Raw genomic sequence first — 27,944 nt, 5'->3', positions numbered from 1 at the left:
CCGCTGTATGCTTTTATAAGTCTTATGTACGCCACTTAGAAACCTCAGAAATGAATTGGTATAGAAAAAACTCACAAAAACTTAAGACACAGATCAATTTGTTATTGCTTGCTTAGAATTCAAGACCAAGCACATCAGGTACAAATTTCCAAACTCTCCCACGTGATACTGCAAGCAAGCAAGGAACCCACAACGCTGGATAGCAGTGGAGAGGAGAAGGGAGCAAGCAGAGGAGAGAGCTGGGAAAGAAAAAGGAGAACTGGAAAAGCTAGATGGCAAATCCTTCTCCCAGGCCCCACTGGTTGGAGAATATAAAGACAGGCCCTTATCACAGGGGTGGATAACCTTTTCTGCCCAGCAAGCTAGATCTAAATTTCCCCAAACTCTGGCAGGCCAAATTTTGCAGGTGCATGGGGTCACCCATATGTCAATCACCTGACATCATGCTGCGCTTTGAAGCTCCAATCGTTAGGACTTCAAAACACAGCTCAGGGGTGTTTGTAAGCCCTTTGTAAGCATCTCCAGGCTGCTCCTTAAACCGCTGAAATTCGGAGATTTGAAGAACTGCACAGGGGTGTTTGAAAGCCCTTTTCCTATCAGTCCTATCCTGCTGAGAGGTATTTTCGTTCAGTGGGAACTGCTCCACCCTCCTTGATTAAGCTGTGCTCTCACTGCACATCAGTTGATGGGTGGTTGGGAGTCTGCCTTGCTCAAGCAGAGGAACAATTCAAAGTCAACCTGAATTCCTGTTTGTTCCTTTCACACCTCACCTTTACCCACCATAATGTCAGGTGTAGGGCATGGCTTTCTAAAAATGGCCTGGCAGGCCAAATGGAGAGACATCATAGGTCACATTTGGCCCACAAGGAAAAGGTTCCCTGTCCCTGTCTTATAATGATGCTGACAGGTCAATAGTGCAACTGGCCCACAACAACCCTGACGGGAAGCACCTCTCTCAGCTTAAAAAAAAAAGAAAAAGAGGAAGTGCTGCTTTAGGTAACAGGAAAACAAATAAAAGTGTTCCCTGGACACTCGTCCCCGTGTGCTCTCTCCACATAAATACAGGAAGGAACTTGCTCTGAACCAGGGGTGAGGGATCTTCTGCCCTGCGTCACACCCAACTGGCACGGCCAATGGCCAAGGTAGTCCACAAACAACTGGAGGGTCACAGGTTCCCCATCCCTCCTTGAAGCTTTCCAGCAGTGTGATATTAGGCCACACCTTCCCTTAAACTGTGGTTATGCCTTTCTCCATCTGTTTCATTCCTTCCCACTAGTGGGCAGAAGATACAAACCACAATTCTTGCCTTAAGGTTAAATCCAAACCAGGTACAACAGTTGGTTTTGCTCCCTGGAAGCCACAATCTGTAGTAACTGAAGATGGGTTGCTGCCGCAAAACAGACCATTGCGCCTGGCTCAGATGCACACCTAAGCTAGGGATCATGGCTCATTTCCTCTGCTTACTTGTGGGGTGGAGTGAAAGTGCCCTCTAGGAACCATGATGGTAAACTATTAGCTACAGCTTGCTGTGATGTACAAAATGGATCACTATCCGGTTTTCGATTTCGTAATGGCAGCCTTTCTTAGAGTGTTCCATTTTTGGAAAAAAGTAATGCAGGGAACAGCAAACGGCCATCTCACAAGATCTGAAGTTGACCAAGTCAATAATAAATATGAAAATTAGAGAATGCTAATTGAAAGGGAAAATTAGTAGAGGCGTTCAGCATTTAAAATCCCCCCTCGCCCCCAGTGCATGGCACAGAACCAGAGATAAGTAACAGGATGGATTTCCCGTGCTTAGAAGGAGTGGACGGCAGAAAACAAAGGATTGTGACAGGAAGGGGAAAGGTAGCAACTGGGAGCCCATCCAAGACTCCTTACCAGGTTTTCCACCTCTTCCACCTGTACCTTTCGAGCCTGGAACAGGATTCTTTATTCATTAACTGATCACAGAAAATAGCAGCTGTTGATTTAGGTTTTGCAACACGATGAAAGCAAATTACGCATGTTTTAGGAAAAAAAGAGTGCAAGTTGGTATCAATAACATGAACATTCTGCCAACACATCTGTTTATTTCTCTAGTGTTACCTATATGGATAGGGTGGAGGGAGACAAACAAGGGAGACATGAATGATCCATAAGGAAATTTATCTGGTCAAACAGGTCACATGAAGGGGAGAGGAGGTTTAAAGCTGAGGGCCACGTGTTTCTCACAGCAAAGCATCAACGTGCCCACTTCTTCTATATGCAATGTTCAGGGTGCAAATGCCACCACTTATGTTGCTAAAACAGCACCAGCCGTGCACAAGTGAGAGTCCTCAGCAGATTTGGGGGAACCCTACCACCTGCAAAAATCCAGAAAACCTTTAGAAAAAACCCTATGGAGGGGAGGGAACCCCAAATTAGCCCCACATTAGGACTAAGCATGCTCTAAGGCCACAGAATGTTGACTGCTGGGATGAGGCAGGGAACGAGGAATGGAATGCAACCCTGAACAGCAACACCCCACGCTGCAAGATTTTATTACAGGTCCTCTGTTTAAATTACTATTGTTCATCCACTCTACTATGCCTGTGCTGTTGATTCATGCAGTGAATCCCATGAACCAATAAGCACAGCCATAAAGCCAGAGGTGAAGTCACAGTGACCTACCTTTTGGCAAAAATGTGTGTTTGTGTCCCTCTCCCATTGCTATTTTAAGGGCTTTCTTTGTGCAATGGGGAAGTACAACAACCCCTTCCTACGGCAGACTCAAGCGTGACTTGAACATGTCATCCAGACTTCCTGTATGCCTTTTGAGCTGTCAAGCTTTGGCCATGAGAAGGTATCCTGTTTTGTTTGCCACCCCAAGACTTTGGCTGCATCAGAGGTTTGGTTCGCTGTAACATCAACATGAGAACAGAGTCCTTCCTATACGCCCCACAGATGACTCAAAATGTGAGCACCGCAGCCTTAAAGGAAGTGGATTCTTCCAACCCAGTTTTGGCTGACAAGGGGAATCTCCTTCACTCAGTGGGACCTCTGTTTCAACTCACCCAATCTACGTGCTAAGATTTCTGGGCTTGAAATAAGTGGGGCCTCCTCCACCAGCTTCTCTGGGCCCTAATGCCATGGGTCACCTCTCCCGCTTTAAGCTGGGCCCATCCACAACCACTGCACCTGGCTGCATCAGAGGGAAAGGTGACACACAGATGCTCACCCAAGTCAACTCGCTCATCCTACATGGGTTGGCTAGGCTTGACTTGTGAACAGCACCTCACCTGGCCTCCTGGAGAACCATCTCCTGATGACCAGGGAGGGAAACTGTACAAAATGTTTCTTTGGGAAAGTGAAGGGAGAAGATATATGTTGCTAACATTGATACGTTCAGCAAGCAGCCTGGTCTGGTAGACATTTTTTGTGTGGCTGACGGGGTTCGCACTATGGGAACCAATGGGAAGTTAGGGGCCAACTCAAGACCTTCCTCCACAAGACTCCACTGGCATGTGGCCCCCGGGGCTGTAAAGGGTTCCCAATTCCTATTATAATGCCACTCGCGAGCCATGTGGTCTCTTCCAAGCCACCCAGTTCTATGGTATCTGGGGTCAAAGTTTGATGCATATTAAGCACCATTGAGGTTGGGGTGCTCAACCATTGTGAGAAAAATGCTGGCCAAATCATCTAAAATTTAGAAGTAAAGCACAAAGCTAATACTGATCTATCAACTTACCTCCACCAGGATTTACATTAGGCGTTCCTCCACCTTGTCCAGGGTTGTGGTCATCCAAATCATCAGATAAGACGAAATCCATTGGATCTTTAGCTGGGAAATAGCACATGGATTACCTATTGAATGTATCTGTTGCTCTATAAAGCAGTGGTTACCAATTAGGGAACCGCTGGGGGTCCACAGAACGCACCCAGGAGGTCTATGGCCCCATCCCCCCAACTATATTTTTGTCATTTTTACATGGTAGTATCACAGATTTTTATGGCCTTTTTTTTAGTATGCCAAAATTATCTGCTTATTAGGGGCTACCCCACATTTTGTTCAAAAAATTGCTTTGCAGAGGTAAATAAGAGTTACCAGAATTTACCATAAGGGGAGTCCATGGCTTGGCTTTTGAAAAACAGGGGGTCCTCAGTAATTACCTAATTGTGAACCACTGCTCTAAAGCATATAATAATCTAATACAAATTCAAACTGGTAAAGACAGTATGTGCTTTTCCCTGCAGCTTGATCCACTGTGCAGGGCAACCTCTGTGCAAAGTGGTAACAGGTCATAACTGAATTACCGAGTAGTTGAAATTGCAGGAAAATATGAAGAGGTCTTTGAATGAATGAATGAATGAATGAATGAATGAATGAATGAATAGGTCTATTTATACTTTTCCTCCCTCTAGGTTGGCTTTTGAAAACAAAACAAAGTAACCGAACCTTCCCAGTTTGAATTTGTATTAGATTATTATATGCTTTAGAGCTTTTAAGGCATCCCCCGAAAGTAAGACCTACTTCTAGTTTTGCCTCTCGCTGTAATATAAGGCATCCCCCCGAAAATAAGACCTCCCCAATAATAAGGTCTCCCCCGAACATAAGGCCTCCCTGGAATATAAGGCCCCCGAAGCTACCGTAAGGCGTCCCACTCCTCTGGACCGTAGCGGCGGGCACCACCATGCAGCTCAGTGATTGGCCGCAGCGCAGCCGTAGCTGTTCAGCTGTTCAGAGAGCCCGTGCCGCTGCCAGGACAAGCTGTCACCTGCTGCTCGCTCTGCCCTGACGGCGTCTGGCTGACTCACAATTAGACAATAAATGTGTACCGTATTCGTCTTCATGGAAAATTAAGACATCCCCTGAAAATAAGACCCAGCGCATCTTTGGGAGCAAAAATTGCTACAAAACACTGTCTTATTTTCGGGGAAACAGGGTATATTGCAAGACATGCCCTGCACTTAACAGCGTTGTCTGCCCCATCATCCTCCCACTTGAGGCCAAAGCAGTAAGGATGGGAGCAGGAGAAACATTGGGACAACCTTGTCCCTGGATGTACTCTATCATGTTGGCCAAGACTTATGAAAGCTGGTGGGCATGAGGACGTCCATGGTTGCCCTGTTTGTAGAATGGTATGCCAGAATAGCCCCAGGAGTATCACACACTTGATTTACTTCCTAGGGAAAATAACACTATCCAGGAAGAAAAAGTGTAAGAAGTTCCTTGACACATTCCTGGCATGGGCCATGGGTGTCTTGTGCGCTCTGTAGAGGTTGTCCCTTACCTGGGACCTTCTTGGGTGGAGCCTTGGTAGTTTTGGGCTGCTTGGTGGTGGTATGCATCACGTTCCAGTGGATATCATCTGAAGACAGAGGAACACAAGGGAAGGTGACTCAGAAAGTGGTGGCAGTTGGGTAAAGAATGAAAAGATTGGAAGGAGCAATTTAAGCCACAGGAGGAGCCTCTTCCAGGGGAGCTGCTCTCTTCTCACTGCCCACCCACCCCACCAAGTACAGCCAGGGGGCAGTATAAACAAAACACTATTGAGGGCAGGGTTAAGATTTTAAGAGGTGAATTTGCTCTTGAACTATATATACCCATTGTATGGAAATTGACAACAGGACAGCAGAAATGGATTCTACACACCCTAATGGTGGCCAAGAGACTGATAACTGATGAACTGGAAGAATAGAGATACGATTCCCCTTAATCAATGACTCAACAACATGACAGTGGCAACCCATGAATGGGCAGCTTATAGCTGCAAACTCTCTTTGGATAAATACCATGATATTTGGAATGAGTTTACACAGAATATATTACCGGTAGGTTACTAACAATTATAATATACACATCTGTATATTAATGTATGGCAATTTAGCAGTATTTTTTTTTTCATTCTCACCCCCCTCTTTCTTTCCTCACTCTACTTTTTCATAAATGAAATTCTCTTAATAAAATATCATTGTTATTAATAAAGTACAGCCAAGGGGGGCAGAGCCAATAGGGGACACAACAACTAGGGTGGAGTTAGGAGATACAACCCAACTCTCTTCCCCCCATCCCCACAAGCAATATTGGACAAAACACCCACATACAACTCTTTCCATGAGCAAAAAAACAACAGCACTAGGATCCTGTTGTGTCCATATGTGCTAGGTCATAGTACACATCAGTGGTGAGGAACATTTTCTGGCTGCAGGTCTAGATCCTTATCTCCTGGATCCCTAGCAGGAGAAATCTGGCAGGTGAGCAAGGCCACCAACTACCTATCAGTCACCTGACATCACTGTAATGTCAGGTGACGCTGCACTCCTGAATAGTTGGAACTTCAAATAGTAGCATGGGTTGGCTTGAAAGCTCTTCTGCAAAACAGCCTTGTGCAGAGAACAAGAGACTCAAAAGACCAGCATGGGGCTGTTTGCAAAAAGGGCATTGAAACAGCTCTGTGCTGCTGTTGCTCCAGGGGAAGGGCCCCCCCCTCTTTTTTAGCAGCTATTTCGGTGGAAATCACTTTGCACTCCTGGAACAAAGTGTGGGGCCAGCAAAGGAACAATCACCTCCTGATTGTTCCTTTGAAGTCGTGACACATTCGAAATCAGGTGTGGGACATGTGGGTGTAGTGTTTTTTTTGGGGGGGAAACAGCCTTATGTGAGGAATGGGGACCCCCTAGAAGGGCAGAGAGGTTCCCCACCCCTGGTACAAACAACGCCCCCCCCACAAGAAGTAAAAGAAAAGGAGAGACGGGAGAAGGGAGAAGCAAAAGCAGAGATGGAAACCAAAATGGAGCAACAGGAAGAACTTGCGACTCTCAGTCCTGTGAAGGTTGACAGTGGGTGGCTCAGGTGTTTAGGAAACTTAGCTTTAAAACAGGGATGGGGAACCTGTGGGCCTCCCCTGCCCCATGTGCTGCTGGACTACAGTTCCCATCATCCTTTGCCATTCGCCTGGCTGGCTAAAGCTGGTGGAAGTTGGAGCCCAACAATTATCTGGAGGTTCCCGTCCTTCTGCTATAATAAAGCTTAGCAGGGAAAGGAAGGACTCACCTGGTTTCCTTGGATAAGGACCAGTGGTCACCTTGGTTGATTTAGTTGTCATCTCTGGTGGGGTGTCGAAGTAGTCAGCCAAGTCCAAGTCACCTATTTGGCAGATAAATACAGAAGCACACAGAGAGAGACAAATAAGCCACAGGTGGTTGGGTTTTTCTGCACCGTGTGTATCTTCTCTTCTTCTTCAAGGAGTTCCTGGCTTACCCCATTTTACCCTCACAACAACCCTTTAAAGCAGGCCAGGATGCCATAATGAAAGAGGGACTCCCTAAGGCAGCACAGGGAGATTCTGGCAGTGACAGCATTCCACTAAAATACAGACACTCCTGCAACTGGTGTGCACGGTACAGTGTTTTCGTTACTGGTGTAAAGGTTGGAGTCAGCTGCAGGTCAGCAAGAAAGACACAGGGCTCCGTTGTCAGTGAAGTTAACTCTTTATTCAAGGAAATGGCATACTGCTCAGCAACTCTTCCCAGTAGGCATTGCCACTATGGAGCAGTTGCCAGGACTGAAGGTCCCTGCCTTCCCCCCTTTTCCCAAGCAGTCTCAAACTGTGCTTGCACATCTCTGACCTCTGTCCTGCCCTAATTATTCTGCGCATTCTTGGAGACTAAAGGTGAGGAAACTTGTTGCAGCAGGGAGAGGGAGACTCCCTGAATTCTTCAGGTGCCCCTTGACCCCTCTCCTCTGTTTCAGCCTCCGAGTCTGAACTGTTCTCTGCCAACGGTTCTTCCTGCTCACTAAACCCTGTTGCCCCTTTGGCATCCAGGCCCTCCTCCCAATCTTCTCCCTCTGATTGTCCCACCACCAATCCGCAGGCTTTGAGCCTTCTTCCTCCGGGATTTCCCTTGGGGGTTCCCCAGCTTCCATAACTCCTTGTTGCCCAGCTAGTCCCTGGCAGTGGCCCACCTAAGGAGTCAAGTTTCTTGAGCTCAGATCCATTAACTCAGATTCACTGCAACATTTCACACACATGAGATTGGGGGAGGCAGAGCTGCATGCATGTGCTTCCTCCATTGCCACATCCCCCACAGGTGAGAGAGGTGGAATGGGCAAGGACCTAGCCATGTGGCAATTTTGGTGGTAGCAGGAGCCTTGGGACTTCTTTGCCCAGTTGGTTCTCTGCATTGCTTCTTCATCCTGCCCCTACAACCCAACCAGAGGCCCCTACCACTCCATTAGCCAGCATCAGCCACAAGAAGAAACAGAAAGCATTTGCAGTGTCTGTCAGACCCCACAACCTGCAATCAATAGTTGCCATTCCTACCCAGAAACACTTAGTTGTCTCTAAATCAAATAGCAATTTCTGCTGGGTTTGGTCCCTTCTGGGTTTGCTCATGATCTGTTTGCACAAAGTCTGTATGGAGTCTAGATGTTTTCAGCTATTTATCACGCACTCATTTTGATTTGTTTGCAGGGAGGTTAGACAATGACTTGTCAAGCAAATGTGATTCCAATGCATTTCTTTTCTATGGAGCAAAGCAGGTTAGTTGTGCCAACAGCTTCAAATCATCTTTGATTGCAGAACTTGAATTTGCCACTATGTGATTAAATCCCACCTGCAAACAGCAGCTTGCCCCTGATTCACTCCACTCTTTTGCTATAAATAAGAGATGGGAAAACATCTCACCTGTTCCGCTGGAAGGCTTTTTGGGTGGCTTGGGAGTAGCTGTAGTTAAGACAAAAAGAGGGAAGGAAGGACATTTTAACTGGATGAAGAATTAAAAGTTCACTGAATCTCACAGCACAAGGACATGTGTACTCAAAAGCAGGTCCCATTGAGTTCAATACCCACTGAGTTTATTATTAAGCTGTAAATAACTGTAGGAGGTGCCTGCATCTGTGAAAACATCAATATATAATGCAGGTTGCTCACCCCACCCAATTCTCTCCAGCACAAGGGTGACTTACGCCGTTTCGTTGGAATGCCATCATCCAGCGCATCCTCTAAATTTAAGCCAAAATCATCGGCATATCCTAGAGACAAAGAAATAGCACAGGTAAGTTATTTGCTGCATTTATATCCTACCTTTCCTCTAAGGAACTCAAGGAGCTATACTAGTTCTCCCCATCCGAACTGCATCCTCACAACAACCCTGTGAAGTAGACAGGCAGGCAGAGTGACAGCAACTGTTCAGGGAAGTTTTAATGTTTGATGTCGTGTTGTGTTTTAATTTGTTGGAAGCTGCCCAGAGCGGCTGGAGGAACCCAGTCAGATGGCGGCATATAAACACATATACACATGCACACATGACCAGTAAGCTTTGTGGCTGAGTAGGTCCTACTCTGACGATCTAACCTAGTGGTCCTCAGAAAATTTTATCTGGACCACACTTTCAGAATAAAAATTTGCTCGATTTTTTTTTAAATGGGAATAAATCCATTGGAAAACAAAAAGAAACCACTCCTAGCAGTGCTTGATTTATAACATACAACACAACTACTTTGTAGTGTGATCTTGGGACATCCAGAAAGTATAAAACAATGCAGTTATATAAGAACGTGAATCATTCCCAAAATATAATTATAAACGAGCCTCTTACATATGTACCTTAAGTAGGTATACAGACTCAATGAGAGGTGTGAGTTTGCTTTTGCTGGGTAATCTCATTTATATAAGGTCTATTTTGAGACAGAACAAGCTTTCATCTTCTCATCAGCACAAAGAAGCCCTACTCTTTTCTGGTCTTTCATATTTGTCAAGAGTTGAAAATCACTGTTCACCGCAATATGTAGAACTGTAGAAGAATAGCCAATGCTCTTGAAGAGAGGCGTGAATACCATTTCTGATTGTATAGACATTCAACACAGAAATGTCTGAATGTTTATTTGATTGCCCTTGAATCTTCCCACCAGGCTTGCCACACACTTGGAGAACCACTGCTCTAACCACTACATGACCAGTCTCTAATCCCCAATACAGGGAGGTCATCAATTGAAAACAGAAGGTGGCAAGGCAGCATTTAGCCAGATTGCTTCATCTTGTGACACGTTTTCAAATCTGTCCCTTCCCATTGGGTTCAGCCACTTTCCCAGAATCTCATCGCTGTGAAATTGCAGGGCAAGTCAGAGTTTAGGTTCTCTGTTTGTCTCTCTTTGTCTATAAATGCATGGGCTTCACTCCTGTTTGTCAAGGCAGAGCCTACTGATTCTTCCATCTCTCAATATGCCACTCATCTGTGGATGTTCTCCTGGTTATTATACGTTTGGAGGGAAAACGCTGTAAAAATATTGGCACATCATCTGACAAAACAGAGGGCGGGGGGAGAGAGAATGAGAAACAACACCTAGCCGATACTGCATCTTTTAGCAAAACGCATTCCAAGATGAAAGATAATAATTCTACGGTATATTTGCACTGAAAGGGGTGGAAGGGAGGGCAAAATTGAGATAAGGATATTATGGCAGATCTCTGAGTGATTTATGGTAAATAAGGATTTCTGACTCTGGACTGTTTAACAATACACACACACACACACACACACACACACACACACACACCTATTTCCCCAAACTAGACTGCTGAAATGAAGAAAGCGGTTGTGGGGAGAGACCAAGGACCCCTCAAGACGGGTGTTTTATTGCAGGTGCATTCTGCAATGTATTCTTGATACCACAATTGTACACTGGAGGTGAATTTACTCTGCTTCATTCATTGTTCTGCAATGCTTCCCCAATACTACCAGCATTATTGCTGTCTGGGTGGCCTGGAGCACAACAGAAGCAGGGCAAATACTATTTCTCCCAGCCCAAGGACCATATTCCCTTGTGAAGAAGCTTTCTGGGACCAACAGTGGGTGTGGCCAGAGGCAAAAAAGTGCCTCTTTTGTAAGGCAAGCTACATCTCTCCCAAGTCAAAGGCATGTCTGCAGCCTCCATCTGGGCAGTGAAGAAACAATATCAGAGTTCAAGGACACAATTCAGTCAGGCAGAAGGAGTTGGTGAGGCTGTGGACCAGAGGAAATGAGGGTTGGGGTCTGCGGAGGAGGCGTGGCCCGAGGAGAGTCCCAAGGGGCCGCATTTGAGCCCCAGAGTTCTCCCTCTACTGATGGTTGCAGCCTTTTTATTATTGTTACTTTTACTCCCCCATTACCGACTGTTAGCTTATCCGCTCTTGATGCGTTTTTGCCTTCACACATCCAAGATTTTACGTCTCTCGTCACATGCGAAGTTAACACAAAAACGAGAATGTTCAAATGGCTTCCCTTGGATTCCAGCTGCTAAATGGATTTAGCTGCTGCCACCTGAGCTCTGACATCTTCCATGAATAAATTTAAGGCTCGAGTGACAAGGCCAGCAACAATGGGGGAATGCACCAGGGCTGGAAGGAAGCGAATGTCAGCATTTCAACCGGGGGGAGGGGAGAGAGCAGGGGCAAAGGGGAGGGGTGCAAAAATGTCCGACTCCTATGTTTTTGGGACATAGCCTACAAGGTCCAGTCGCAACGGTAAGGCTCACATTCCTTGCTCTGCCCACCTTTGCTTTGGTCCCACCCACTGATGTGGCATTTGGTCTCCTGGAATGGTACCCCTCCCCCAAGGAATGTAGCTCCCGGGCTGAAAAAGCTTCCCCACCTCTGGAGAACAGGACTGCAGCCATAAGGCGCAACCCCTACCACCACAACCACCAATTCTATCCTCGTGGTCACTCTGTCTGGTAGACTGGGCTACGATGTAGTTACTGGCCAACAACACCGGCTATTCATGGCTGAGTGGGGAATCTGACCCTACGTATCTATTAATAAAATTTGTATACTGCCCTTGCATTGCAGGGGGTTAGACTAGATGACCCCCGGGGCCCCTCCCGACTCTATTGATTTCAGGGCAGTTCACAGCATAATAAAAACAAAGCCGAAAATGAAACCTAGGTATCTCAAGTCCCAGTTTTCTACTCCACCCATGACACCAGGCTGGCTTTACCTTTTTCGTTATGTGGGGCGATCCCCTCCCACATTGCAAAAAAGAGCCCTATGCTACTAAGGGAATACGTCTGGGGGAAAGGCTGTGGCTCAACCCTGCCAGCCAGTGTAGGCTGTACTGAGCTAGATGGTCTCACTTGTTATAAGGGAGATTCCTGTCTTCCTGCCTGCCTTTGGACTTGCAACCAAGTCCAGTGGGTGGCAGTGCCTGTTGGCTTCCTCCTCCTCAATCTCAGCAGTGACACTGGGGAACTCTGCAGAGAAGAGGACAAGCCACGCTGGCTTTCTGAGAAAACGGGACACAAGAGTTATAAAAGAATGCTAATGTGCAGCAAAAGCAGCCAATGGGCAGGGTGGAGCTGATCTCCCAATAGCAGCATCGCTGCAGCTTACCTGAATCCACCAGTGTGCCCCCCATGGTCCCCCCATGTGCCCTCCCCATGGTCCCATCTTGTCTGAGTAAGTTGCATCAGTGTCAAGAGTACAGATCTGACGCTTTGCCATACCAAAGCAGCTGCTATGGTTTAGGAGCCAGCTACAAAAACAGAGCAACTTTGGCCTGGTGAAGATGCAAAATGAACGTCTGTACACAAACAAAAACACGACCGCATTGCTTCTTCTAATCCTAGAATCAATAGAAACAATTTAAACCTTGCTGAAGGGAAAGGCCCAGGGGCAACCCAAAGTTTACATTTGTATGCAAGAAAAGGTTTTCTCTCCTCACCTGCCCCTTTTTCTTTTCCCTTTCCTGTCTCTCCCTGATTAAATAAATGCTAAGAACACCAATTCATTATACTCCAAGGTGATGCAATTAACAGGTTTGTTTTTAACACAGAAGAATGCAACTGTTGCAAGGAGCTGTTTCGGCTGGAGGGCTGTTGTCCAAGGGCTGCATACAGAAACCAACAGTAAATCCATTTCATAGTTTGGAAGCATTTACTAATGGGACATCTTTCTGTTTATTTGAGGGATTTCTATTCTGCCCTCCACCCTTTTTACCTGAAAAGAAATCAATAAAAACTTAAGATACAATAGAGCCCGAGGGCCACATTCCCACCTGAGCAACTTCCCAAGGGCCACATGTCAATGGGACCAGAGATAAAAGTTGCTGGAACATCAAATGTATCGTATTTTTCGCACCATAGGGCGCACCGGACCATAGGGCACACCCAGTTTTTTTGGGGGGAAATAAAGGGGACCTCCCGCTGCTTGCAGAGAGGTCCGCGAAGCCTGGGCGCGCTGAGCTCAGCGCGCGCAGGCTTCGGCATGCTGGCAAGTCTCTGCAAGCAGCGGGAGCGCTCCCGCTCCTTGCGGAGAGGTCCGCGAAGCCTGGGCGCGCTGAGCTCAGCGCGCGCAGGCTTCGGCATGCTGGCAACTCTCCGCAAGGAGCGGGAGCGCTCCCGCTCCTTGCGGAGAGGTCCGCGAAGCCTGGGCGCGCTGTGCTCAGCACACGCAGGCTTCGGCATGCTGGCAACTCTCCGCAAGCAGCGGGAGCGCTCCCGCTGCTTGCAGAGACTTGCCAGAGGTCCGCGAAGCCTGGGCGCGCTGAGCTCAGTGTGCACAGGCTTCAGCATGCAGTCAACTCTCTGCAAGCAGTGGGAGCCCAGCGCTGGGCTCCCGCTGCTTGCGGAGAGGTGTGCAAAGCCTGGAGAGCGTGAGGGGTCGGTGCGCACCGACCCCTCTCACTCTCCAGGCTTCAGCGAAAGCCTGCATTCGCACCATAGGACGCACACACATTTCCCCTTCATTTTTGGAGGGGAAAAAGTGCGTCCTATGGTGCGAAAAATACGGTAATTATTATCTCTCTACTGCAGCTTCTGCTCACTCAGCCGTCTCCATCCTCCATCCACACATACCTGGGGTAGCTCAGTCGGTACAGCATGGGACTCTGAACCCCAGGGTCATGGGTTCGAACCTCATGTTTGGCATGCATATATATATATACACACATATATATATTCCTGTATTGCAGGGGGTTGTACTAGTTGACCCTCATGGTCCCTTCCAATTCTACGATTCTGCACAGAAAATAGTAGATCTAGATGAAAAGCAACACACGGAGAGCTTATGCACTTATGATTGAAATGTGTCCCTAAGTATTGCTGCTGTGTAAGATTGTATAAGCTTAGAACGTTGTATAATGTCAGAAGGGAGTATCGACGGAAGGACTCACCATCGTGGGAGGAAAGACATGGTGGCGGGAACATTACAAAGGGAGGTGTGTAGGAAGCTGCCTTTATTCTAGGTCAGGCTCTGTGTCCTACCCAACCCAGTGTTGTGTACTCTGACTGGCAGCAGGCCCTCCACGCCAGAGATCTCCTGCTATGGATCCTTTTAACTGGATATGCAGGGAACTAAACATGAGACCTTCTGCATGCAAGTGATGTGCTCTAGCACTGAAAGACTGAGCTACGCTTTCTAGGCACAGTCTGCCACACACTACGCACCTGGTGTTGCCACCACTACGCACCAGGCAAAAGAGAAGCCATTTTGGGGGGACAGCGGAAGAGCATTAAGCAGAGATTTCCTGGAAGTTGGCTGTGATTAATAATGCATTGCCCGCTAATTGAAGCCAACGTCTCTGCCTTGCCCATGGAGGTTAACGGAGACATGTGAAACCTTTATGGATCAATAATAGGCTGTCAATATGGCATTCACTGCTACTAGTGCATTGTTGTGCAAAGCAGAAACGGCACAGCTCTTGGGTTTAAACACTGTCAGGATTTTTATTTATTTTTGAAGGGGTGTCTGTGGAAATTGGCCTTTTCACAGCTGAATATTTGGCCGTCAGAAAACACATGATAGAAATTTTATTCCTGCTTGTCCAGGGTCCATAAGATACCTTCATTTTCTTTATGGTGCATAGAGTAGTACTGAAGTGAAAGACTTTTCTTCCACTGACCAGTAAGGATTTGGCGACTTTGCTGTACTACTTATGGTTGAGGCAAACCTGGAAAAATCCACTTGACTAGTCGCCTGTTGTGAGTGAGAACTACCCTAGGCAATCAAGCAGGAAAGAGATACCAAAATGTAGCTCTTCTCAGATGATAAATTATTATAACAGGCTTTTTATGTGTTAAGCATTAATAGGCTAGTAACTTTTGGTTGAGGGACGCGGGTGGCGCTGTGGTCTAAACCACTAAGCCTCTTGGGCTTGCCAATCAGAAGGTCAGCAGTTTGAATCCCTCAGTTTGAATCCCTCAGAATTCCAAAGACAGCCCAGTCAGGCAAAAATACTCTGGGAAGGTGTACAAAGCAGGGCAGGTGAGAGACATGGCCTGGAAGAGGGGGCATGGCTGGGAAGAGTCCTGTGGGTCAGTCAGGAGAGGCTTGGAGAGCTGCATCATGCCCCCAGCCTTGACCCTGGCCTGATTACTGTGTTCTCAGACAACATTAAAAAGCCTTCTTATTCTCCTCCTTCTTCTTCTTTGCATTATTCCAATCCTTGCTGCAAAGTCCAAACTCCATATAAGTAGAACATACATTAAGACTTAAAATAGATTTCTATTTTCCATCCTATATCAGCAACATTCATGCATACGCAAACACACACATATGAGTAGCAAGCTTTTTTGAAAAAAAGGTCTCCTTTCGCATCCTGTGCCAAGAAAATGCCCTCAGCCACTGGAAGCCTGAGCAGCTGGACACATACAGTTCTGCGGAGGAACTTCTCTTATTTGTCTAGCTAATGACCCGTAACTTCTGTGTCCCTCCTTCTTTTCTTCTCTCTGCCTTGGCAGTGGTTGTTGTCTTTCTCTCCACCCCTCCCCCCCCCCCCCCCGGTTTGGCTGACAAGACAGACAAACCATAATTTGCGGAGGCAGCAACAACCTGTTCCGTCAGCCGTCTACACCCTGCAAAACAGAAGCAGGCTCCTTTCAAGTCACAGTGCTGTGCCCTTGTTGGCAAGAATGTGTTTGCCAAGAGTTTTGAGAATCTGATCAGGAGAGCTTTCAACTAGATCTTGAGGGGGAGGGAGAAAACAGCACGAACAACAAAAGAGCACCTGGCACTGGGGATAACAGCTTCATTGATGCACAGGAAACTGAGGTGGTGGTCCTGCTAAAGGGCAAAAAATTACAGGAAGGAAGCAGCTGCAGGGAACAACTCATGATTTCAGTTGTCTCTACACAAATGCACAGAGTATGGGAAACAAGCAAGATGAACTGGAGCTTTTAATAAAGGATGGCAAATACGACCTGGTAAGTACTACTTAAACCTGGTGGGATGAGACTCAGAACTGGAATGTAGGAATTGAGGGGTATAACCAGTTCAAAAGGAATAGACCAAACAGGAAGTGAGGAGAAGTAGCATTACAATATATATAAAGGATGTGTACACTTGTGAAGAAATCCATGACCTGGGTAAAAATTGTAGGAGAGAGAAACAACAGTGACCTTACTGTGAGTGTCTGCTATAGACTGCCAAGCCAGACTGAAGACTTGGATGATGCCTTACTAGAGCAGATTACCAAACATTCAAAAAAGGAGAGAAATAGTAATCATGGGAAACTTCAAATTCCCTGTTATCTGTTGGAATTCACACTCTGCCAAGAGTGTAAGAGTGTAAATTCCTCCATTGCTTTGCTGGCAATTTCATTTCCCAGAAGGTGGAAGAACCAACAAGTAATGCTATTCTAGGCTGCTAATGCTATTCTAGGCTGTATCAACAGAAATATAGTCTCCAGACAAAGGGAAGTAGTAGTACCACTCTATTCTGCGGGTGGTGCTGTGGGTTAAACCACAGAGCCTAGGACTTGCCAATCAGGTCAGCGGTTCGAATCCCCACGACGGGGTGAGCTCCCGTTGCTCGGTCCCTGCTCCTGCCAACCTAGCAGTTCAAAAGCACGCCACAAAGTGCAAGTAGATAAATAGGTACCGCTCCGGTGGGGAGGTAAACGGCATTTCCATGCGCTGCTCTGGTTCGCCAGAAGCAGCTTAGTCATGCTGGCCACATGGCCCGGAAGCTGTACGCCGGCTCCATTGGCCAGTAAAGCGAGATGAGCATCGCAACCCCAGAGTTGTCCATGACTGAACCTAATGGTCAGGGGTCCATTTACCTTTACCTTTACTCTACCTCAGTCAAACAACACTTAAGAATACTGTGTCCAATTCTGGGCACCACAATTTAAGAAGGATGTTGACAAACTGGAATGTGTGCAGAGGAAGGCAACCAAGATGATCAAGGGTCTGGAAACTAAGCCTTATGAGGAGTGCTTGAAGGAGCTGGGTATGTTTAGCCTGGAAAAGAGGAGATATGATTGCCATCTTCAAATATCTGAAGGGCTGTCACATGGAAGAGGGAGCATGCTTGTTTTCTCCTGCTCTGGAGGGTAGGACTCAAACCAGTGGCTTCAACTGCAAGAAAGGAGATTCCAACTAAACATTTGGAAAAACTTTCTGACAGTCAGAGCTGTTCAGCAGTGGAACAGACTCCCATGAGAGGTGGTGGACTCTCCTTCCTTGGAGGTTTGTAAGCAGAGGTTGGGTGGCCATCTGTCATGGATGCTTATTTGAGATTCCTGCATTGCAGGGGGTTGAAGTAGAGGACCCTTGGGAATCTATGGAATCTATGATTCCTTATTGATAAAAGTTCTATAGAGTGGAGCCATTCACCACACAGTGAGAGACATTAACCCTTTGCAGCTGGAGCCTGTGCTTTAAAATACTCCCTCATTCTGGATCTGCTTGGGCTGTTGGATTTCCACAGAACATGATGGGAACATGAGCAAGAGCTTCCCCCGTCACTTGTGATGTCGTCATGTAATACAACCTGGGTCTTGTTTCCCCCCTTTTTGAAGGCAGGGGCAACATTTGCAGGGACCTCACCCGTTCTCCAAGAATTCTTAAAGATTATAGGCAGTCTGTTATTACTGTTTGTTTGCCTTAGCAATTGCCCTCACAATGCCAGCTCTGGGATGAAAGAGCATTAGGCAAATTTATTGAGGATAAGGCTTGCTACATTCTGCCTCTAGGCTGGAGGCTGTAATTGACTGATTGATTGTGTGGTTGGTTATTTAATTTCTATACCGCTTAATATATTAAAATATCTCTAAGCAGCGTACAGAAAACTGAAGCTGCAACGCACAACTTAAATTATTACAAAAATACACTTACATATAAAAATGTTACATTAATACAAATATATATATTAATTCATTTTCCTTTGGACACACCCTCCCTCTTCTGAATGCCAGTTGTTAGAAACTGCAGGAGGGGAGAATGATCTTGTGCTCAACTTCCTGCTTGCAGATTTCCCACAGGTATTGGGTTGGTAACTGTGAGAACAGGATACTGGACTAGCTGGGCCACTGACCTGACCCAGCACACTCTTTTTATGCTTTTATGCTGGGTATGGACGTAGGCTTCGAAAGTAAATGGGTGGGGGGAACACCATTTCCCCCCAAAATACGGACATATGGTCTCATTCAATACAAGGGGACTTTCCATGGAATTCCTGTGTCTTGGATCTCAAGGGAAACCCATCTCTCACCAAAGCATCTATCGTTGGCACTGGTGGCAGCCCTGGCAGCAGAGAATGGCTTTGCGACAGAGAGATCAGGATGAGTTAACAAACCATTGGGTGGTAGAGCCAGGAGCTGTGCCACTGAGCTGTGACCCTGTCAGATGATCCCTTTGAGGGAAGCCTGACAACATCTTTGGGCACGTTTGACAATGGCGAGATTGAATCAGTGTGAAGTCAATAGGCAAGATGTTTCTGAGAGGCACTTGGATTCACATCTGAGGAAAAACATTTTTCCATGCAAAATCCACTCAAGCAACTGTAAACCCAGGCCATAATTCAAAAGCTTTATTGGGGAATTTGGATTCCAAAAGAGGTTTATAGGAATGTAGGAATATGCCTTATACGTACTGGATCTAGCCATTTAGCTCAGTACTCTCTACAGCAGCTCTCTAGAATTTCAGACAGGTGTCTCTACGGGGAGCTGGCTTCCAGCACCAGGCCCGTTGGCAGACCGACTCTCGTTACAAAGATGTCTGCAAACGTGACATGAAAGCTGGCAACATCAACCCTGCTATGTGGGAATCCCTTGCAGAGACTGCAGTGCCTGGAGGCAGACAATCAGATCTTGCATCCACAGCAGTGACCAGAGAAGGAATGACTTCTGGGAGGAGCTCAGAGAGAAGGAACGCCATGGTGCATCTGCATCGGCACAACCAGATGCCTTCACCTGCCCCAGCTGCAACAAAACATGTCTCTCCCACGTTGGTCTCTACAGCCACAGCAGGCGCTGTAACTCTCCATCAGTTTGACTTCACTCCCAAAGGCCCACTCCTCCATTGTCTCCCAAGACAGAAGGAAGCCAATAACAACATCTCCTCTAGCCCTACCTAGAGATGTTGGAGCCTGAGCCTGGGATCTTCTGCATGCAAAATGGGCTCTCTGTCTCTGTGCAACAGCCCTTTCCCAGTTCCAGTCATGCCAAGGGGTAGCAGGTGGGGGTGGCTTTGTTCTGTGTTTTTCAAACTGCAGCTCCACAACCTTGACCCCCTTCTCAAATGTATACATCACTGATACTAATGGAACTTACTTCTAAGTAACTGGGCTTAGGGTGGCAGGCTCAGCCAGCAATCCAAAACATACTTACTAAAGAGTAAGTCCCACTGAACTTATGAGTGACTTACTTCTGTGTCAATGTGCTCAGGAATGCACTGCTAAGAGTCTGAGGACCAAAAGCCAATGTTCATTTAGGTATGCAGCATACTGCCCAACACCCGGGGCTTATTGCCATCTCTTTCTCTTATTTATTCTCGGAACAATTTGGTGGGTCTGATGCCTTGGATTGCTATCCGCAGCAATCTAAGAAGGTCTTTTTGTCTGGAATGGCACAGACAAATGAGAGTAAGCAAAGCAGAGCAGCTGCTAAACTAAAAGTGTATTTTACTCAGAGGAGGATTGCACACAGGAAGCAAGAGCATAAAACTGCCTTGCTAGATCAGACCAAAAGTCCCATTTAGTTATCGCCAGATGAAGTTAGCAGGATGCCCTTGGAAATCTCACAAACAAATCCAAGAGAGAGATAGAGGCCTCTCCTATTGTGTTTCCCCTCCACACACAAAATTGTCATTGCTAATTACTATTGATAAGATTCACCCTCCAGGAATTTCCCTAAAATTCTGTAACTCGATTAGACATACCTTGGAGAAACTGCAATACAGATAAGAAAATAGGGCTGAGGCATAAAGGTTTAATTCAGAGATCACAACCAAACCATGGTTGAACAAGCCTAACTGTTGTTGGGCATTATGCCTGAAGTGGTAAAACCATGGTGTGCGATCAGCCAGGGAACCAGAATCAAAAACAATGTTCCAATCCCAGAAGCTGCTTCACAATGGAGAAGAGAGCAGTCTTCTAAAGGTGAGTGCTGAGAGGGTGGGGGCCTAGGAGAAACAGGCACATAACCATAGTTTGGGAGCTAAACAAGTGTAGGTACAAACCACAGTTTACCACAATGTAATAATCAATCTACTGGTCTTATTCAGATTCAACATGACACCTGTGGTTGCACACTTCCCATATCCCTTTGCAAGCACTATTCTCTCTTGCTCCTGGGTTATCTGCAAACCAGTTTTTGCTGAGAATCTGGAAGAAAAGGTTTTAGAACATGGAAGAAGAAGAAAGAAACATACAGACCCATGTGATATTGTTCAGGTAATATTGAACCATAGCTTGGCATTATGCCTGAATGATACTTGCTTAAATCTGTGTAATGAAAGCTGCTCATTCCATCTTTTACTGGATTGAAGGTCCAGAAAAGTCACCTTCTGACAATTTAATAGCAGGCATAATACTACGTAATGCTGCTGATATCTGGGACTGGGAAAGAGGTTAGTCCAAAGCAGCAAAGAAAGGGCAGGCTCCCCACTGCAAAAAAAAAAAGGATCATATTAAACAGCCCACACTACAAACATAACTTGGCTCAACAGTCAGTCATGTTGTCTTCCCAGTGAATTATGGGAATTGTAGTTCTGTGGGGAGGGATAAGGAAAAGAATTCTCAGCACCTCTACAAAACTACAATTCTGAGAATTCCTTAATTGACATTCCAAATGGAGTAAGAGCACAGCATAAATATGCCCTACAGTCTGGGATGAATTTGAACATTTTCAATGCAAGGATGGTGAACAGTACCATTTTCTGTGTTGTGTTTCTGGAGCCAAAGGTCACACAATACAAATCAGAGAATTCTGAGCCCAGGAATTTGGTGTTGTTGTTCTTTTAGTACCAGGACTTAACAAAGCGCAGTCCTTCCACACTGAAATCCACTCCTGATTAACCCAAAAGCTTTCTGAATTTCAGCAGTATGATTTGGGGTGGGGTGGGTCATTTCGCTCCTGTCCTTCCTAAACAATTGCACTTCAGAAATCCTTGCCTAGCTACTGCAAGGCAATCATCCCAATATCCAGGGCTGGATTTAGGTTTGATGGCGCCCTTTATATGTCCAGCTGTCCTTTGCCAACAACAACATAATTTGTGTTGAATATATGTTATATAGTAATTTATGTACCTAATAAGCATCTAAAGCCATTTGCACATAACAAAATATGCATTTTATCAAAGTAATTGTTTTTTATCTTATATTTTGGAAATGTACATCCAGTGTTTTTTTTCTTTAAATATTTTTGGGGGCCCCAGGAGAGTGGGGACCTAAGCTTTAGCTTGTTTAGCTTATACAGTGGTACCTCTGGTTACATACTTAATTTGTTCCGGAGGTCCGTACTTAACCTGAAACTGTTCCTAACCTGAAGCACCACTTTAGCTAATGGGGCCTCCCGCTGCTGCCGCGCTCATCCTGAAGCAAAGTTCTTAACCTGAAGCACTATTTCTGGGTTAGCGGAGTCTGTAACCTGAAGCGTCTGTAACCTGAAGCATATGTAACCTGAGTACCACTGTACATAAATCCGGGACTGCCAACATCTACCAGCTGATCCAGATCCGTATGTGTTTTATCCACCTTGCTCCTTCCCACCTTTAGCACAAAACATCTGGGGAACTGCTGCCAGTTAGGGAGGGGAGAGAGGCTAAACTCAAAAGTGCAAACACTCCCTTCAGCCTTACGCCCAATCTCCACACACACACCCCAAATCGTAGCTGCAGCTTTGGCATTCTCCATGCACCATTTCCTCCCAAACAATACCTTTGTCACTGTGAGTGGCTAATCCTGCTCTTGCCCTGGTCTTTCCAGCACCCATCCTTGGCTGCCCCAGCCCTTATCCTGCTGGAGTTCCAGCTGCTCCGCTTACTCACCTGAGCTCTTGACCCCACTACCTGCACTATGCTTCCCAGTGCTCTGCCATAGGTCTCCCAATGGCTGGAAAAGGTGAGGCACTTGAGAGTGCAGTGCCCACTTCCTGATTAAGACCCTCCCTGCCTCTCCAAGCTTTTCCCTGTGTCTTACTCCTTGCACCACCTGAGGAGATAACAGCAGCACAGCAATGACTCAATCTGTGTTGTCCTTAGGATGCAATCCCTATCAAGCACAGCAAGGCCCACTGATTTCAACAGGACTGGCTACTGAGCACGTATGCATAGGACAGCACTGCCAGGAATGCCTTGCAACTGGATTTGCATTTCTGTAAACCGCCTTGGTGATTAATTCAATTGCATTTACTTTGTTAGATCAGGGGTAGGAAAATCTTTTGGCGCTGTGGGCCAGATTCTTGCAGGCTAAATTTGGTGGGTTGGTGGGGCCTTGAAGTATCAGGTGAGACTCTGGATTTGGACTTCCAGATTCCAGTTCAAGGCCACCACCTCACCAGAGAAAACTCTGCAGCTTAGTTTTTGTTTAGTATTTTATTTTATTTAAGTTTTGCCTGAGATATGCTGACTCTCAAATGCCTGAGTTTTGCTGGACTGCAGTAAGCAGCTGCTGCATTTTGTTTAGTGGCCTCTGATATCAGGTGACTGGGTGCTTTGAAGCCCCAAAGCTGGGACTTCAAAGCATCGTGTAGGGTTTGAGAAGAGCTCACTTTATAGTTCCCAATTGCAGCCACATAGAATGATAGAATTGTGGAGCTGGAAGAGACCCTAAGGGTCATCTAGTCCAACCTCCTGCAATGCATGTCTACCTGCCCCACATATTACATCAGGTGCAGGGCAAGTGGCTGTGGTTAGGGAGGAAACAGCCTAGTGGACCAAGTTTGGTTAGCAGAATGGAGACTTTCCACCAGCGTAAGATTAGCTGGTCTAAACTTCTCTTTTAACTGTTTATTTGTCTTTAAAGGCATTATACAGAACAATAACATGCAATAAACTCCCCCAGTAGGGGAGAAGAAATCACCCAACCAAGTTTCTAGGCTGGCATCGGTAATGGGTCCAATCCTGGGGGCCCTTGAGGGAATAGATGAGCTTTGGACCCAGCACATTCAAGCCTGCCTTTGCCCCACCTCACACACACACAATGCTCCACTTGTATAGGAGCACAGGAAGGCTTATACCTAAGCAAACTGTCTGCCCATCTAGTCCCATGACTAGTACACTGACTGGAAGGCAACAGCCCCCCAGGATTTCAAGCAGGGGGGCATTCCCAGCGCTACCCTGGAGATGCCACTGAGAAATGAACCTTTGCATCCTTTGAATGCAAAAGCAACTTCTGTGTGACTGAGCCATCACACTTCCCCCAACTGGAAGACTCTTGACACCTGCTTGAAAAGGAAAGTGGGTGTGGGGCAGATGCTAAGCTGTGTTCAGGGCAAGATGACATAATATTTTCTTGCCTGGAATCGAAGGACCAGACACTGGTTGAAAAGAGAGGCATCCCCATTAGAATGGGGAGAGTCAAAAGGAACAAAAGGCTTTAGACTGATTGGAAAGGCAGTTAAATAAGCGCAGGAAAGAAGAGACAGTAGGAAGAATCGGCACCACATAGGAACCTAGAATGCTGCCTTATACCGAGCCGGTCCAATAGTCAATCTAGCTCTGTCTACTCTGACTGGCAGCAGCTCTCCAGGGTTTCGGGAAACCCCAGACTACCTGGAGATGCTGCTGGGGAACAAACCTGGGAACTTCTGCATGCAAAGCAGGTGCTCCACCACTGAACTACAGCTCCACCCATTTGGAAGCCTAATGACAGCTGCCATGACTTAAAACACAGTTGGCTGTGGACCTATGCCAACCCAATTTTCCATGGGCACAGGAGAGGCTCCATGGTGGACATTCCTCTTCTCTCTGGAGGAATGACTGTATCTTGGGATTTGGACTGCTCTGGCCTATATCTTTTCCCATTTTATCTTTTAATGAAAAATGTAAGCACCCACAGACAGAGGGTGGGGTTTCCCCCCTCATTTTTTGACCCTCCCCTGGATTCCATGTCTCTACTTTCCATATGCCATTGTTTGCTGTCGTAATATGCCCTGATATTTCTTACTATTTTCTTCTTTACTATAGTTGTCGTTGCTATTATTATTACTATTATTGTTGATGTTATTATTATTCTTAAATTATGGCAAATGTAAGGAACTATATGCTACACTTCTGTTTGCAACATTCATTCTGTTATTGCTAACTATGGGAAAAGGGCAGGACTCTGAAGCCCAACCCCTGAAAAATTTCTTCTGCCAACTCCCTAGCTTCCAAGGCTGCAGCTGGCAAGAACATCTTTGCAATATTAAGGACTGGTTACATGTGTTCAGGACAAAATGAACACAGGGATCTCTGAATTCCACACCTAACGCCACATCCCATTCTCTCTGTGTTCTCTGGTAAAACTGCAGCCTGGATTCACCGCAGGGAAGATCTCCTGTTAAGGGCTGCTCAAGAAAGCCACAATTTGCGTGCACATCTGTGCATAAGGTGCGAGATTAGCTAATAACGAGCAGACCTCTGTCAAAACAGTTTTCCTAGAAAGGAAGGTGTGACCCAATTGTAGGGGGTGGGATTTTCACCCACCCACCTCCTTCCACCACAGAGAAAACAGGTGGCCGTGACAGTGGAGAAGGAGAAATTCAGAAAACTTCAAAGGCAAGCTTCCATGTTTGTGAAAAGCAGCCTCTCCGTGCTTAAGCAGACAGGCTCCTCCAACCAGACAGAGCAATCTGTCACAAAGGAAACTGTGGCAGACCCAGTCTCCCTCATTTGCAATAAAGAGAAAAAAGAAAGAAAAGGCCTTTTTTCCCGGTGTCTTGCCCTACTTTCAGCCTTGCAGACACTGTCTTGAAGGTTTGCTGTCTGCCGAGACAGAAGACACAGCTGCTCAGAAGTTCACGTGAACAGAAGTGGCTTTTCTGTCTCTCGCAAAGCTGCAGGGATCGAAATTAGGCAGGGTACAGAGACAGCAGCCAAACCCGGGTTTCACATCCTCAAAGGAAGGGTGGAAGCAAAATGCAGGCAGCCATGGTCATTTTTGGATGTCACATGACAGCATGGTGGTTGCTTAACAGAGCATCAAAACTCAGGCAGATCATTTTCACAGCCGTGTGTGCACATTTATTCAGTTTTATGTAGGCTGGCTCTTTAAGCACCAAAAGCAGCTTACAACTCATAATAAACACATACACGTGGATAATGGGAAAAGACTGCAACATGTTTTTAAAAGCTAGCAGGTCAGTTAAAAATTAAAAAAAAAATACTGCAAAAAATTGGCATACATCTGAGAACAGATTGCTAAAATAACCATCTCAATTAAGAATATTTTAGATTATTTGATCTGAAATGGTATTTATATAAGTTGTTATTGTTGATGTTTTCTATTATTAAATGCCTTTGGAAAATAAATGAGCCTTCTAATCCACTTATTGCATGGGGGCTTTCTGTGCCTTCATGGGGTAAGGAGTTCAATAATCTAAGGGGTCACCACAGAAAAGGCCCCAGGTCATCGTGCCTGCTGACTGGATCAACCCTACTTACCAGCATGGACTCTCGAGGTAGATCTTAATGCCCAAGCAGTTTCATACATACCTACTAAAATAATTCAGTTCCAAACTAATTAAAGTTTTAAATATAATTAGCTTAGCACTGTGTCTGAACCCAAACGAACTGATTAGTCACAATTATAGTTGACTAAAACAAGCCAACTTCAAACCACGGTGTTAAGACTAACCACACTTTAGGGTTAATAAAAAATGGAAATGGAAATCCGCTAGCCCAAGGCTCATTCGTGTAATGTAGATTAGTGTTATATCCAAACAAGGCCTTGAAGACAAATGTTTTTAAAATATTTTAAATAATTTTAAAATTTAATTTAGGGATGCAGGGTCTGTAGCCCTCAAGATATTATTAGGCGCCAACTCTCATAATCTTGGAATATTGGTCATGCTGGCTGGGGCTTATTTTATTTTTCATTATTTATTTAATATCCTGCCTTTCTCCCAGTGCAGGACCTAAGACGGCGTGAGTTAAAACAAATACAGCTAAAAACACACAATTTATTCTTTTTTTTAAAAAAAACACACAAACACCAGTTAAACAAGTAATGCTATTAAAAACAGCACTGAAAACACTTAAAAGAGAATGTACAACACCCACCCCTAGATGGGAGTCCAACAACATCCATAAATTCTTCACCCTTGCAATAAACTAGACCAGTGTTTCCCAACCTTTTTTGGGCAAAGGCACACTTGTTTCATGAAAAAAATCTTGAGGCACACCACCATTAGAAAATGTTTAAAAAATTAACTGTGTGCCTATATTGACTATATATAAAGTAACTCTCTTTAATAGGCATCAAATAAACACAAAGAAAGTATTTTATAATTACTTTATTATGAAATAGGACGCACCTACTTTTTTGGGGGGGGGGGAAATAAAGGAAATTTTTTTCCCTTTATTTCCCCCCCCCCCAAACCAGGTCGGGGAACAGTGGGATGGTGGTGCTGCGCCTCCCCGCTGTCCCCCGAGCTTAAGGGGCTGGCCCATGTCTGCCTGGCGCAAGGGGCGCTCTGCTTCAGGGCGCCCCGCGCGTCGGGCGGCAGGCTACAGTCCGCAGCATGGGGAACCCTCTGTTTCAGGGTGCCCCACGCGCCCCCCGGGTGCGCAAGGCTTGCCAACACGAGTGCGGAGCACGGGGCGTCCTCCGAAGGGCGCCCCATGCTCCGCGCTGCCAGCTGCCGCCCGCAAGCCTTGCGCTCTCGGGGGAGATCCCCCGGGTGCGCAAGGCTGGCCAACAGCAGCGTGGAGCACGGGGCGTCCTCCAAAGGGCGCCCCGTGCTCCCGGCTTCCGCCCGCAAGCCTTGCGCTCTCGGGGGGAGATCCCCCGGGTGCGCAAGGCTTGCCAACACCAGCGCGGAGCACGGGGCGTCCTCCGAAGGACACCCCGTGCTCCGCGCTGCCAGCTGCCGCCCGCAAGCCTTGCGCTCTCGGGGGGAGATCCCCCGGGTGCGCAAGGCTTGCCGACACCAGCGTGGAGCACGGGGCGTCCTCCGAAGGACACCCCGTGCTCCGCGCTGCCAGCTGCTGCCCGCAAGCCTTGCGCTCTCGGGGGGGGGGGAGATCCCCCGGGTGCGCAAGGCTTGCCGACACCAGCGCGGAGCACGGGGCGTCCTCCGAAGGGCGCCCCGTGCTCCGCGCTGCCAGCTCCCTCCCGCAAGCCTTGCGCTCTCGGGGGGAGATCCCCCGGGTGTGCAAGGCTTGCCGACACCAGCGCGGAGCACGGGGCGTCCTCCGAAGGGCGCCCCGTGCTCCGCGCTGCCAGCTCCCTCCCGCAAGCCTTGCGCTCTCGGGGGGAGATCCCCCGGGTGCGCAAGGCTGGCCAACACCAGCGCGGAGCACGGGGCGTCCTCCGAAGGGCGCCCCGTGCTCCACGCTGCCAGCTGCCGCCCGCAAGCCTTGCGCTCTCGGGGGGAGATCCCCCAGGTGCACAAGGCTTGCCGACACCAGCGCGGAGCACGGGGCGTCCTCCGAAGGGCGCCCCGTGCTCCGCGCTGCCAGCTCCCTCCCGCAAGCCTTGCGCTCTCGGGGGGAGATCCCCCGGGTGTGCAAGGCTTGCCGACACCAGCGCGGAGCACGGGGCGGCCTCCGAAGGGCGCCCTGTGCTCCGCGCTGCCAGCTCCCT

General features: G+C 47.0%; 1 protein-coding gene across 2 annotated transcripts in view; it reads right to left on the bottom strand.

Moving 5' to 3' along the window:
* CD99L2 (CD99 molecule like 2) overlaps positions 1-27,944 on the bottom strand; it is a 71,311-nt gene that overhangs the window by 19,903 nt on the left and 23,464 nt on the right. The window contains exons 2-7 of one of the 2 annotated variants that reach the window (XM_081897673.1): positions 8,930-8,995; positions 8,649-8,687; positions 7,016-7,108; positions 5,253-5,330; positions 3,710-3,802; positions 1,882-1,917 (exon numbers count right to left, since the gene is read on the bottom strand). In XM_081897673.1, the coding sequence (XP_081753799.1) occupies positions 1,882-1,917; positions 3,710-3,802; positions 5,253-5,330; positions 7,016-7,108; positions 8,649-8,687; positions 8,930-8,995 (405 nt within the window). The remainder of the gene's footprint in view (positions 1-1,881; positions 1,918-3,709; positions 3,803-5,252; positions 5,331-7,015; positions 7,109-8,648; positions 8,688-8,929; positions 8,996-27,944) is intronic. The other variant, XM_081897674.1, reaches the window with a different exon arrangement.

This window comes from Podarcis melisellensis (genome assembly GCF_964234715.1).
Source record: "Podarcis melisellensis genome assembly, chromosome: Z".
In the NCBI taxonomy this organism is placed as follows: Eukaryota; Metazoa; Chordata; class Lepidosauria; order Squamata; family Lacertidae; genus Podarcis; species Podarcis melisellensis.
Note: the sequence above shows the minus strand (reverse complement) of the source record. Positions and strands in the feature narration are given on the sequence as shown.